This window comes from Polyodon spathula, chromosome 7 (genome assembly GCF_017654505.1).
Source record: "Polyodon spathula isolate WHYD16114869_AA chromosome 7, ASM1765450v1, whole genome shotgun sequence".
NCBI classification, from domain to species: domain Eukaryota; kingdom Metazoa; phylum Chordata; class Actinopteri; order Acipenseriformes; family Polyodontidae; genus Polyodon; species Polyodon spathula.
The window spans coordinates 45,185,087-45,199,142 of NC_054540.1; the positions used below are offsets into that span (position 1 = coordinate 45,185,087).

Genomic DNA, 14,056 nt, shown 5'->3' on the forward strand with positions numbered 1-14,056 from the left:
GCAAATTATGAAAGGTTAATTGAACGATGCAAATATTAGCATATTTGGTTTAAAATAAATGAAGATTGAATAAATGGGCCTGTCTGCAACCAGTGTGTTTGTTTCCTTCCGCCACCAGCTGTGCTGTACGAGGTCCTGTATAAAGATGTGTTTGGGATCGAGGAGGAGGAGATTCGTTGTGCCCTGGATGTGTTCCACGGCAGTGGGGGGCGGCGGTACCGCAACAGCTCCTCAATGTGCAGCGAGGACGCCAACTTCGAAACCAGTGACGAGAAGACCCACAAGAGCCCCGCAGAAAACAAGAAGTCAGCCTTTTGAGTTAATATTTAACATTTTAATGTCAGATTAGAACTGAGGTCATTTCATGGTATTGGCTGCTTCCTCCACATTTGTCTTTGACTGTGTAGGCGGTACCATTTAATATAATGTAAAAGTGTAGATGGAACCTTGAGTGTCTAAACTTCACCACAAAACTGGTGGGAGAGTTCACGCGCTTTCTCAAAAGTCCAGGAAGCAAAAAAAATTAAAATTTACAAAACCACGGAAGCCTTTAAACAAAGAGCAATAGAAAGGATTTTTTATTTATTAGATTTAGATTTGAGTAACCGCAGTCTGAACAAATCTGAAAGATTTCAATGGCATTTTGTATCTGTAGATGGGGCAATAGTGTTTTGAGTTCATATTGCATATTTTTTCTGATAATTGGTATTCTTCCTTTTGTTAAATGTGCAGTAAGGAGGACTGGAATGTGACTGAGGGTGGCAGTCCTTCTGAAGAGAAATCCAAAGCCGGACCAGAAGAACAGAAGGTGAGAGGTGATCCCAGAGTACACCGATATTTGGGTGCATGGCTTGCAGTTTAATATGAGCATTTGAGCTTTAGTGCAGTTTGTGTTGCACATTGCAGAAGAATGACCTATAGACCCTGGTTAAATATCAAATCTGTTTCCTGAAACGTAAACAAACAGTCGGTGGCAAAAACAGAACTTCAAGATGCCATTTAGAGTATCGGGTTACCCTTCCTGTGAATGCTGTTCCCATGCAGTGAATGCTGTTCTTTTGGTGGTCCACTTGAATTCATTATGGACTAGAAAAATCATGACAAAATAACAACAAAACAATTTTTATTCAGATGTTACTTCTGCAATCCTATCAAACTGGATTGAAATCCATATGAATTTTATGCTACCAAACATCCAACTACTGCAAGTAGTCCCTGGGGGATGTAAACAAACTGGACAATCCCTTCCTTAAATTTTTTCATAGTTGAGTGCGTGCAGAAGCCTTAATGCTTAAGCAATCCCATTGTGGTCCTTTTCAACTTTTTCAGTCTGCAGACGTCCCAGCAAAGACATCTTTTCCTTACAAAGTGCTGAAAGCTTTGGACCCGGATATCTACCGCAACGTTGAGTTTGACGTCTGGCACGACAGCAGGAAAGGTAGAAGCATTGCACAGAAGGTTGTCTTGAGTTCACCCAACATGTACTTCTGAATACACATTCTAAGCCTTCAGTGTTTTGGTTTAGTTTTGAGTTATTGAACATATGTGCCAGTCAGATGTTATATTTCAGTTTTATGTGTTGCGACACTTGTATACCAATTGTGCAAATCCAAAAACTTATGTAATATATGCTTTTTTACAATTTAGGGGGTACAATATTTGTATATTTTAGAGGACTGTATATACCAATGAAAACAATGATTTATTTAACAGAGCTTCAGAAAACTGACTACATGGTGTTTGCTGGGAGACAGTACTGCCTGGGAGACAAATGTCAGGTAATAGTGTTTGGTTGTTTTTTGCACATGAGAATGTGCAAGTCATACATGTTGAGTTATTGATGTTCAGTGATAAATACAATACAGTACTTCCTAACAATATTACTTGTGCTCGTGGTTAGATGACTTTGTTTGTTTGTTGTGACAGTCTGCAGAACCCCTCCTCCCACCTCGCCTCCTTTCTGCTGAAGACCCCTTATTGATTTTGGCCCATTGAGTTGAGCACAGCAGTGTTTGAATTGCTTGTGTCTTCCCTGTCTAGTGACTTGTAAACTGGTTGTGTTCCAGGTTCGCTTGGAGCCCGGCGGAAAGTACTACAATGCTTTTATCCAAGAGGTTGGGCATCACAGCAGTGCAGTCACGGTTTTTATAGAGGAGCTGGGTGAAAAGTGAGATGAGAAACTAAACTACCTAAAAGTAATATGTAAAATGAATCGCTGCATATGATTTTACCATTCTATTAAGTAAAGAACATGTTTTCAAAACAAGAACAAATAATTTGAAGCTAATGTGTGTCCATCTTCATTGTTTCTTAACAGTTTGTAACAATTTTAATAGTGTGTGTTAATTTCAGTTATAGTGTAAACTGCTTTGGTAAATGGGGCTGTAGTGAGATTTGAAGCATTTTTTTGAGTACAGATCTGGATGAGTTTTTGCTCCTGGATCTGCTTCATTCCTCCTTCCCCCTGCCGGCTGTGGCGCTGCACAGGCAGGTGTTGGAGATTCAGGTTAGCTTGTTTGCAGGGAGGTGTACCTCAACCTGTGGATGGCATGCCTATATACTCTCAAAGTAAAATTATCAACTACTGTACAAACAGCAGTAATGTGTACACACAATTATGTGAGCTGCTGTACAGTAGTACTAAAAGTGTCACCTTCTTTTTTGTGTACTTGTATACGCCACCGGTCAAAAGTTTTAGAACACCCCCATTTTTCCAGTTTTTATTGAAATTTACGCAGTTTAATGTCTCAGTGTACTCTGAAATTAAACCATAGAACAAATAAACAATTGGAGATAAAAAAGAAATCATGGAATCATTTTGTTTAACAAAATTTAGTCTAAATTTGACTCAAAGTAGCCACCTTTTGCAGATATAACAGCCGAACAGACTTGTGGCATTCTTTCTACAATGGAAATCAAATATTGTTCGGAAAGTTTGTCCCAACACTGTTGCAGAAGTTCCCACAAATGTGTTGCACTTGTAGGTTGCTTTGCTTTCACCCTTCTGTCCAATTCATCCCAAACCAGCTCGATGGGGTTTAAGTGTGGAGACTGTGCTGGCCATTCCATGATTTGAAGCTTAAGGTCTTGTTCTTTTTTCTAAGGTAGTTCTGACATAGCCTGGAGGTATGTTTTGGGTCATTATCTTGCTGTAGGATGAACCCCTGACCAACTAGGCGTATACCAGAGGTTATTGTGTGGTGCTGCAAAATGCTGTGGTAGCCGTTTTGGTTCAGGGTGCCACTCACTCTGTGCAAGTCGCCGACTCTGGATCCAGCAAAAGAGCCCCAGACCATCACGCTTCCTCCTGTTTGACAGTTGGTGTCACATACCGAGGAACCATCCTTTCGCCTATTCGACGGCGTACAAAAACCCTGCGTGATGAACCGAGGATTTCAAATTTTGATTTATTGGTCCATACGACCTTCTTCCAGTCTTCAGTAGTCCACTGGCGGTGCTTCATGGCCCAGGCAAGCCTTTCTTTCTTATTTTGCCATCTTAGCAATGGCTTTCTTACTGCCACTCGACCTGCCAAACCTGCAGCTTGAAGTCTTCTCTTCACAGTTGAAACTGAGACTTGCTTACTTCAACCAGTGTTAAGCTGTGCTTGAAGCTGTTGTCCTGTGAGCCGCCTATCACGCAAGCTGTTGACTCTCAGAAACTTGTCTTCTGATTCTGTTGTGGCTTTGGGTCTGCCAGACCTCTTCCTGTCAGTTTCCTCCAGTTTCCAAGTGCCTTTTGATGGTGTAGGAAACTGTACTCACTGACACCTTGGCTTTCTTTGCAATTTCTCTAATGGAAAGACCTACATTTAAGGGTTATAATGGTCTGTCTGTCTTCCTTTGTTAATTGCCTTTTTCTTGCCATTATGAAAGCAATATACTACTTCCTGCAATACAATACTGTCCAAATAATGCTTAAGAGGGTGTAGTAACACAATCTGTTCCAACACTGCTTTTATACAGATGGAGGGTTTGTAAGTAATCAACAAAAGTTGGGACAGCTGTAGGAATTGTTGGCATCAACTTTCAAGGCTTAATTTACTTCCATTGCTGCAGAACAACTGTAAGTTGTTAACCCATTACTTGCTCCCTGAAAGGCCTTTTTGTATAACTCTAAAATGTACCTAAACTTTTTTTTTTTAACCTCTGGCAGTTTACTGCTTACCTTTATACCATTTCAGGTTTTCGCTGGACTTGAACTGCTTAAATTTCAATAAAAACTGGAAAAATGGGTGTTCTAAAACTTTTGACCGGTAGTGTATATTTTTTTATTTATGGGTTTATTGAACACCCAACTAGTCAAAAGAGATTTGCAGGTTTACAAATTTTAGATCACCCTCTGTTGAGAGAAAATAAAAATTTCAAAGACTTAATGTTGAGTAACGAAAAAAAAACACAATTTAAAATGCATTAGTGTGTGCATATAGATGGAAATGGTTTGATGCAGACTGTCTCATTTAAACTTTACAGTATGTAAACAGACAAAAGACTATAGTCTAATCAATCAACATAAAGTTAGTATTTTAACTGTGCACCTATTCTTGTGTTTTCAAAGACACTGGCAAAAACAAACTGAGTTTTGCTGGCCTGATTAGGTAGCATTAATCTTAGTTTAATGCGCCTCTGGGTCTGTGAAACCAGACGTATAAACCCTCAGTCATTCCTTTCCTGTGTCTTTCCAGGCACCTTGTCCCTTTGACAAACCTGAAACCAGTCACCCAGGTTAACCCAGTGCCAGCCTGGAACAGTGCCCCAAACCGGAAAGGGGGGAACTACAACAGGATGTCTGATGGATATGCAGCGGAGCTCGGTCTGTCCCTTCAGATTTTGTTTATATAGGCTGCATGCTTTTGAAACGCGTTCTTTTTGAAAAAATATTTTTCATAGCCTGCATGCTTACTGTTTTCTGATTTTTAAATTTTTCAACATTAGTTTCTTGTAGAGAGGTCTAGATCCTATTAATCAGAACTTTAAAAATACTCCATCTTGCATTATAAATTAAAACTTTTAAGAAACTTGCTCAAGTATGCAGTTATGGCTAGTACCTTCAAGAAGGCATTAGCTGAAATGTTAGTTTGTATGGTTTAGAAATTGAGTTGACCAACTTCTATCCCACTTGGTTAGCCACAGCTGGGGGCTTAGAGCATTTTGTAGCACTGGGGAAGTCTCCCTGGTTTGAATCAATCATATATCCATGGTTATCTCAAAAAAAAAAAAAAAAAATTCATTCTGTTCAGGGAGACTTCCTAGTGCTCTAAATGCTTTGAAATCCAGCTGGGGGGGGGTTGTATAGGTTGATCAAGTCAGTTTCTAAAAAAAAACTCCACTCAAAGTAAATTTAATGTTGTGCATGGCCTTTTTATATATTGTGTGTGTACCATAAGAAAGTAGTTTAGTTGCGCTGCCAAAGACTTCCTTTTGCTGTTTCACGACGTATTCGCGTGACAGCATCACACAGTCATGAATGTAGTGTCGATTTTCACATGCGTGTAAACCAAGCCTATGAAAACTAAAGCTAGAAAAATGGACGTTTGCTTTTTCAAGGCTTGTAGTAAATTGTAAGGGATTAATTTTCTTTTTATTATTTTGCGGAGGGGTGTCTTGGCTGCATACACAGTACTGTGAAAAAGCCCACTGTCTGATTTTTCTGGATTTTTGCATATTTGACACTGAATGTTAACATATCTTCAACCAAAATCTAATGTTAGATAAAAGGGACCCTGAGTGAACAATTAACACTGTTGATATGTATTTATTAAAGACAGTTATGCAACACCTAATGCCCCTGTGTGGAAAAAGTAATCTCCTCCTTAGACTAACTGGTTACATCACCTTTTAGCACCAATAACTGCAACCGAACACTTCCTGTAGTTATTGATCAGTCTCTCACAGCACCGTGGAGGAATATTGGCCCACTCCTTCATGCAGAACTGCTTCATCAGTGACATTTGTGTGTTTTTGAGCATAAACTGCTTGTTTCAGGTCCTGCCACAACATCTGAACGGGGTTTATGTCTGGACTTTTTGGCTAGGCCATTCCAAAACTTTAAATTTCTTGTTCTTCAGCCATTCTTATGTAGACTTGCTTATGTGTTTCGGATCATTGTCTTGCTGCATAACCCAGCTGCGCTTCAGCTTCAGCTCATGGATGGATGGCCTGACATTCTCCTGTAGAATTCTCTAATACAGAGCAGAATTCATGGTTCCTTCAATGATGGCAAGTCGTCCAGGTCCTGATGCAGCAAAGCATCCCCAAGTCGTGACACTACCATCACCATGCTTGACCATTGGGATGAGGTTCTTACTATGGAATGCAGTGTTTGGTTTTTCGCCAGACATATCGGGGGCCCATGTTGGCCAAAAAGTTCCACTTTTGACTCATCTGTCCAGAACTCTTGAGAATCATCCAGATGCTTTTTGGCAAACTTGAGATGAGTATTCATGTTGTTCTTGGTGAAAAGTGGTTTCCGCCTTGCTACTCTGCCATGAATCCCATTTTTGCTCTGTGTTTCTGATGGTGGGGTAGAAATCAATTGTATGACTTACATTTCCTTGATATTAAGCAGAGTGTGACATTAACCAAACTATTATCAGGAACTTGTTTTCATTGACTCCCATTTTATTGTGGCTCAGACATTTAAATTTGAGGATAACAAGCGGGTGTGATCTTAACCAGAGTGATATTAAGCGGCTTGACTTATTTTTCCATTCAAAAGACACTGACAACTGAACTAGATAACCTAGGTTTAAACAGCAGTATAAACTTGCTTCAATGTTTTTTTTATTTATTTATTTTTCTTACTGCAATACTCTTTAATCATAGTTTTGCCTGAAGCTTTAAATTACTTTATATAAACACAGACCACGACGTAAGGGGTCGCAGGCGTTTCTACAAGAAGACACGTGGGAAGGAGATGTTCATGGCCGTGGCGTACAGCAGGGGGCAGTCTGGACTCCCCCCGAGACTGCAGCACAACATCCCTTCCGGCAGATCCTCCCCAATCCACAACCCCCCGGGCAGCACCAACATGGCCCCCTACGAGCAGTACCGGCCACACCCCTCCAGCCAGCGGGCAGGCCGAGGCTACGGACCTCCCAGGTGAGGGACGAGCACCTTCAAGCACTGCTGGGACAGATTTGAACAAACACTCTCTGTAATGTGTTCATTGGTACAGATCACTGTTTCTATTCGTTTGTATAACAGAATTTAGATTAGTGACTATCAATAAGATAGCATGAAAAGGAAAGCAAATGCACAAATGGCCTCTGATATATAGAACACACTATACAGGAGTGTTTATCTCCTTTCTTTTAATGGTCGTTTCTCCAGAGACTTTTTTTTACTGTAGTATGGTTTTCATTTAACTTTTTGAAGAGATTTTTAATATTTTGTAATTTGTAAATTTTGAAAGAATATTCGCACATGAAAAACCTGATTGCTCTCTGCTAGTGACAGGCCAGTGGTAACAGGCACCCTGATTACATGCAACAATGAAATACATCCATTGGAAATCACATCCAGTCCTTGCAATCCCTAAAGTGTCAACGTAACAAAAGAAAACTCTGTCAGAAGGTTGGCTGTTCAATGTTTCTAAACACAGCAGAGTTCTGTTTTGAAGATTATATGTGTTTTTTTGTATTTGATTTCCTATAAGGTTTTTGTTCCCTTTTCTATAGAAGTTCAACACGCTTCGTTAATAGACACCATTTGGTTGGACCCGAGGTAGCGTACTACTCTAACCCAGGAAGGCGGTATTACCAGAGCTTTGATAACTACTCCTACAGGTCACGGTAAGGGAAAGGCTGCTGTCCAGTGTGCCGCAGAACCACATTTGTATTCAAATATTTTGTTTAGCTGATTTTAGCCCCTTTTTTGCTTTTCACGGCTTGTTTAATATTTAATAAGCATGGCTCACGACACAGTACATCTTGTTAGAATTCCTTTGGAATCAGTGCAGCTAACATTTCAACCATTGCCTATAATTGTCTGTGTCTCCTTAAAAAGTGCTGTGCTCCCTAATTTGAATTGGTACATAAAAAAAAAAAAGAATAAATAAATGAGGGCTGTGCATTGGCGAAGGGAGCTTGTACTATAAAGCACAAGGTCCCTTCAAGTGCATGATAAATACTGGTGTTTTTGAATCATGAAATGAGGGAACACTGTACTGCAAAATGTATTATTGTGGATAGATTCTTAAGCATGTTGCCAATTTAATAAATACAAATAACATTTCTACAATGAACACACACCTCCATTAGGGGAAACAACTGAGAAATTCGTGACTGACTGAGTGATATTTAAGATGTTTGTTACCTGGAACCCAGTGCAAATCAGTGCAAATGTTTTGCAGTGTTTCACGAGGGGTACTATGTTATACAATTGTTTAGTACAGCTAAGTTTAGCATCACCTACAAGTTTAGGATTGAGATCTAATTTTAAGATCTTTTATTTAACATAATTTATTCAAAGAAACTATAAAATGATATCGCATAAGTCTTGAATTTTTTAAATGCCACATTTTTCAGTTTGTTTATTTCGTTAAGTGTATAGAAAACTACAAAGCAGTATATAATTCAGTATTTTAACATTTATTCATCAGGTTTCATTGGCGCTATGAAGCAAAATAAGTTAATTTTAGAGTGATGCAAAACCTTTGTCCATAACTATACAGTCAACACTCAATGTGAATTGTTATCAGTAATTCTTATTAGTCCAAACCAAATGCATACTGTCAGTTTTATGAAGTTACAGTAACACATAAATCAAATTTCAATTACAGAACCATGGAAAGTATTTTAATTGTAAAAGTGTAAATGTGCATGTCTTATCCTGATCACAGACATTTTTAGACCACAAAAGCAAGGCGTCCTCAACATCAGGGTATTGGCAAATGGAAAATGCTGACGATTGCATCCGCAGTTTTGCTGTTCATTGTCCTGTATTGTACCCCAGTTTTTCGTAATGGTTGAGAAAGTTTTCATGGGAATGATGAAATTTGTAGCATCTTTCTTGTATGGGGGTGAATTATCCACCGCTTTCAACAGCTACACTTGCTCCACTCCAGTTGTATTTTTGTGAATTATCCTTGCAGAGGCACTGATCTGGATGCACGTTGGTATGTTTCCCAATATGCTTTACACTCAGCTGTCTGAACTGGAGCAATTTTCTTTATTCAAATTTCTTCCCTGAGGAGGGGGCGTCGAAATAATTTGCACAAACAGGAAGTTAGTGTTAAGTGAGTGCTAAATTTGGCTTTTTCATGAAATTGGTTCATTTAGTTTTAATGAGATTTGACTATTTTGTATTGTTTTTTGTTTTAGGAGCACACGGTTTATATTTTTAGATGTTTTTATTTAGCATTGTAAGCATTTTTTGTTTTTGTTTTTATGAACTTGATTTGAGCAGTTCTAGGTGTGAAAGATATGTTTGAATTTAATCTTGATCAGGGCTTCTCAAGCTCTGTCCTGGGGACCCCCTGTGGCTGTTGGTTTTCATTCCCCCCAAACTCTTAATTATCTAGACCCATAATTGAACAAATAATTTGCTTAATTAGACATTTTTTCTTCTATTCAGCTCTTGAACAGTTGCATATTTCAAGTTAGCTATAACATTGTATAAGTAACTTGAACTGCAACTGTTTAAGAGCTGAAAACAAGTAAAAGGTTTAATTAAGCAAATTATTAGTTCAATTAAGGGTCTAGTTAAGTAATTGAGAACTTGGTTGGAATGAAAACCAGCAGTCACAGGGTGTCCCCAGGAAAGAGTTTGAGAAGCCATGGTCTTGACCATTCATGCTGCACTGGCCACACAGCATTGGGTTGAAAGATGTGCCAGAGCCACTTCATGTTAAGGGTCCATATTCCTGGAGTTCCTATAGCCGGAGTCGCCAGCAGATGCCCTGTGTGAATAAAGAGTGCCAGTTCACCTTTGTACCTGACAATGGGGAGGAGCCACAGGGCATGGATGGGACCATCACCTTCTATGAGCTAGAGGAGGGGGACGAGACTGCCTTCCCACCCCTGCCAGTAAGTTCCCCTGCATGCTTTTAGCTTGAAGTATTGTAAAAGAACAGTATTGTATATGTATTTTTATTATTAGACACAATGAGGCCAGTAGATATTAACAAATTAAGCAATTATATCTGTTACCAGTTTCTGGACGAAAGCATTAGACACTGCGCTGGTGTGAGTTAGTGGAGGATCTTTATGCTTCTCGAATGTACCTCCCAAGTTCCTGCTGTTTTATACAGTTTGTACCCCCCTTTGCATGAAAAGCTTAGTGCCAGCTTATCTCTGTGTCAGCAACATTTGGACCAGGTAAATCTTGCTTGCACCAAGTCATGTGAGGTAGGTTTTATTGACACTTTCTCAGGCAATAAAACATTATTTTTCTGAAAGTAGCCAGATAACAGCATTTGTACATCTGCACCCAGAATCGTGATTTTGTCCTCGTAATCTTTTCCTGAACGATTTACAGTATATGGAATATCATGTAGGGTGCTGAACGATACAAGCCGATATCCACTCTTTAGAGGCCAGAGGAAGGCTACCTGCAAGTGGGCTTACTGGTCACTCTAACCTGAGCAGGTGAAAATCAGCTTGCATCACATAGCACCCCATACTATACTGTTGCATACTGTAAGAATGATTTAACAGCATATCTCATTTTAACGTGGTTTCCCTGCCATCCAATGCAAGCCATCCGACACAAAGAAATTGCAGATGGCTGTATTGCATCAGCACAGGGTCTGTTATATATTGTTTAAATAGATCAACCAAGTGAGTGTGGCCCACCAAAACAAACCTGTGCACTATTAGGCTGTCCTCACTGGGATGGGATTTGAGCTTTGCCCCAACAGTGTACGCAAAACAGCACATACTGCTTGTGCACTGTCTATTTAAAAACGTGTTCATGAGATGGTTATGTTTGTAATTTCTCAGGGACAAGGAGTTTCCCCTCCACTTGGCCCCCCTGCTGCCACCTTCTGGTTGAGAAGGGAACCCAGCCCCTCTGGAAAGCAGGCCTTGGCTTCATCTGAGGAGGATATGGATGAACGGAGCAACAGCGGTAAGCAGGAGACCTTCACTGACTTATTGTGTTAACCTGCTGTATCGTCCTGCAAAGTGTCACCTGGGCTTTTACTTGGATTCAATGTTTTGTGTGATGCAATTCATTTGATTTCATATTTTAAGACTGTGTCAGAGTCCTAATATGTTTTATAAGCTTACATTGCTTTACAACAGCATGGTAAGTTGTAGAAGTCAAATTGATAAAAATACGAAACACACAGAACAAAACTATAAACGCAGCATGTAAAGTATTGGTCCTGTGTTTCATGAGCTGAAAGAAGATCCCAGAAATTTTCCATACGCACAGAAAGCTTAGCGCTCAAATTTTGTGCACAAATTTGTTTACATCCCTATCAGTGAGCATTTCTCCTTTGCCAAGATAATCCATCCACCTGACAGGTGTGGCATATCAAGAAGCTGATTAAACATGATCATTAAACAGGTGCACCTTGTGCTGGGGACAATAAAAGACCACTCTAAAATGTGCGGTTTTGCACACAACAATGCCACAGATGTCTCAAGTTTTGAGGGAGCGTGCAATTGGCATGCTGACTGCAGGAATGTTCCCCAGAGCTGTTGCCAGAGAATTGAATGTTCATTTCTCTACCATAAGCTGCCTCCAAAGTCGTTTTAGAGAATTTGGCAGGGAATTTACGTCCAACCGGCCTCACAACCGCAGACCACGTGTAACCACACCAGCCCAGGACCTCCACTTCCGGCTTTTTCACCTGCAGGATTGTCTGAGACCAGCCACTCGGACAGCTGATGAAACTGTGGGTTTGCACAACCAAAGTATCTCTGCACAAACTGTCAGAAACCATCTCAAACTCGTCTGCGTGCTCGTCGTCTTCACCAGGGTCTTGACCTGACTGCAGTTTGGTGTCGTAACCGACTTCAGTGAAAAAACAAAACAAAAAAAAAAAAAAAAAAACAAACAAAAAAAAAAAAAAACAAAAAAAAAAAAAAAAAAAAAAAACACAGAAACAAAAAAAAAAAAAAAAAAACAAAAAAAACAAAAAAAAAAAAAAAAACCAAAACAAATGCTCACCTTCGATGGCCACTGGCACGCTGGAGAAATGTGCTCTTCACGGATGAATCCCGGTTTCAACTGTACTGGCAGATGGCAGACCGTGTGTATGGTGTTGTGTGGGCGAGCAGTTTGCTGATGTCAACTTTGTGAACAGAGTGCCCCATGGTGGCGGTGGGGTTATGATATGGGCAGGCATAAGTTATGGACAACGAACACAATTGCATTTTATCGATGGCAATTTGAATGCACAGAGATACCATGACGAGATCCTGAGGCCCATTGTCGTGCCATTTATCCTCAGCCATCACCTCATGTTTCAGCATAATAATGCATGGCCCCTTGTCGCAAGGATCTGTACACAATTCCTGGAAGCTGAAAATGTCCCAATTCTTCCATGGCCTGCATACTCGCCAGACATGTCGCCCATTGAACGTGTTTGGGATGCTCTGGATCGACGTGTACGACAATGTGTTCCAGTTCCCGCCAATATCCAGCAACTTCGCACAGCCATTGAAGAGTGGGAGAACATTCCACAGGCCACAGTCAATAATCTGATCAACTATATGCGAAGGAGATGTGACGCGCTGCATGAGGCAAATGGTGGTCACACCAGATACTGACTGGTTTTCTGATTTTTTTTTTTTTTTTTTTTTTTTTTTTTTTTTTTTTTTTTTTAAAAGGTCTCTGTGACTAACAGATATCTGTATTCCCAGTCATGTGAAATCCATAATTAGGGCCTAATCAGTTTATTTTAATTGACTGATTTCCTTATATGAAATTGTTGCATTTATATTTTTTTGTTCAGTGTAAACACCTTGTATAGTAGGTGGATTTCTAATTAGACTTGTCTTTTAATAGTCCTTGATGCAAGCCCATTCGCTTATCTTGTTTGGATGAGCACACCCATACAAAAGTGCTGTACCTGTGTTACACATCCAGAGTAATTTCTGACAATAAATACCAAAACAAAAATTGCGGTGGCTTAAGAGCCGAGTCAAATAGGAATGCCTGTGTTGCTTTTTATTTATTTATTTATTTATTTTCTGTCCTTTAGGGGAATATCCTGAGGATTATATTTACACTGATCCAGGTCAGTACACACTGTCTTGTTTGAAGAAGGTAGTAGAACAGCAATGTTGAAATTGCTCAACAGGTATACAGAACTGATTGAAGGGCATTTTTCCATTGCTGCCAGAGCATTTATTCATATGTTTCTGTTTTGTTTGAAATGCACTCATTTTAAATCCACATGTGTAGAATGCTTGCCCTGGTTTAAAACATGCTAGCCTTTCTCCCACCACTGTTAATTTTTACTACAACCTGTGTGGTGGTTTACTTTGCTTTTCCTTGGATATTAATATATTTTTAGATACTCCTATCTCCTGAATTATCACATCTTACTTGAATAACATAATGTATGCATTCCTGTGAGTGATTCTGGGTCAACAAGTGTATCATTGACAGAGATTAGTTCCAAGTTGAAATAAACAGGCCCCGCAAAATGATCGATGGAAAGGGTTTGTTTTATACCTGAGGCGGTGGCAGCAGCAGCAGGGATATACTTGATAAAAACATACTTTAAATGGGAAAATTCTATGCAGACTTGTTGAACTGCATTTGAAACCTGCATGTCCCGTTCTGATCACAGGCTTATTTAAACCACAAAAGCAAAGCGTCCTCTGTCAGGGTACTGAGCAAATCAGAAACCCTGATGACTTGCATCCACATAAGCCTATTGTATCCTGTTTGTTTTAGAATGGATGGCAAAATGTTCATAGGAATGTTGAAATGCAGCATTCTTTCTTTTTTCTTGTCACCAAACAGCATTCAAGTATAGTACAGAGACGCTAATGTGGATTCAAGTTAATAAATTTCCCAATATCCTTTACACTCGGTTGATCAGACTGGGTCATTTATTCACATTTCTTCCCTGAGAGGGCTCCAAAATAATTTGT

The 14,056-nt window shown here is 39.7% G+C and overlaps 1 protein-coding gene across 1 annotated transcript in view; it reads left to right on the top strand.

The window, feature by feature from the left end:
- LOC121317855 (putative bifunctional UDP-N-acetylglucosamine transferase and deubiquitinase ALG13) overlaps nucleotides 1–14,056 on the top strand; it is a 32,044-nt gene that overhangs the window by 6,183 nt on the left and 11,805 nt on the right. Inside the window, exons 7-17 of the mRNA XM_041253953.1 lie at nucleotides 119–305; nucleotides 733–815; nucleotides 1,337–1,438; nucleotides 1,714–1,778; nucleotides 2,067–2,167; nucleotides 4,685–4,812; nucleotides 6,863–7,100; nucleotides 7,682–7,792; nucleotides 9,880–10,027; nucleotides 10,943–11,076; nucleotides 13,154–13,191. Coding sequence (XP_041109887.1) covers nucleotides 119–305; nucleotides 733–815; nucleotides 1,337–1,438; nucleotides 1,714–1,778; nucleotides 2,067–2,167; nucleotides 4,685–4,812; nucleotides 6,863–7,100; nucleotides 7,682–7,792; nucleotides 9,880–10,027; nucleotides 10,943–11,076; nucleotides 13,154–13,191 — 1,335 coding nt within the window. The remainder of the gene's footprint in view (nucleotides 1–118; nucleotides 306–732; nucleotides 816–1,336; nucleotides 1,439–1,713; nucleotides 1,779–2,066; nucleotides 2,168–4,684; nucleotides 4,813–6,862; nucleotides 7,101–7,681; nucleotides 7,793–9,879; nucleotides 10,028–10,942; nucleotides 11,077–13,153; nucleotides 13,192–14,056) is intronic.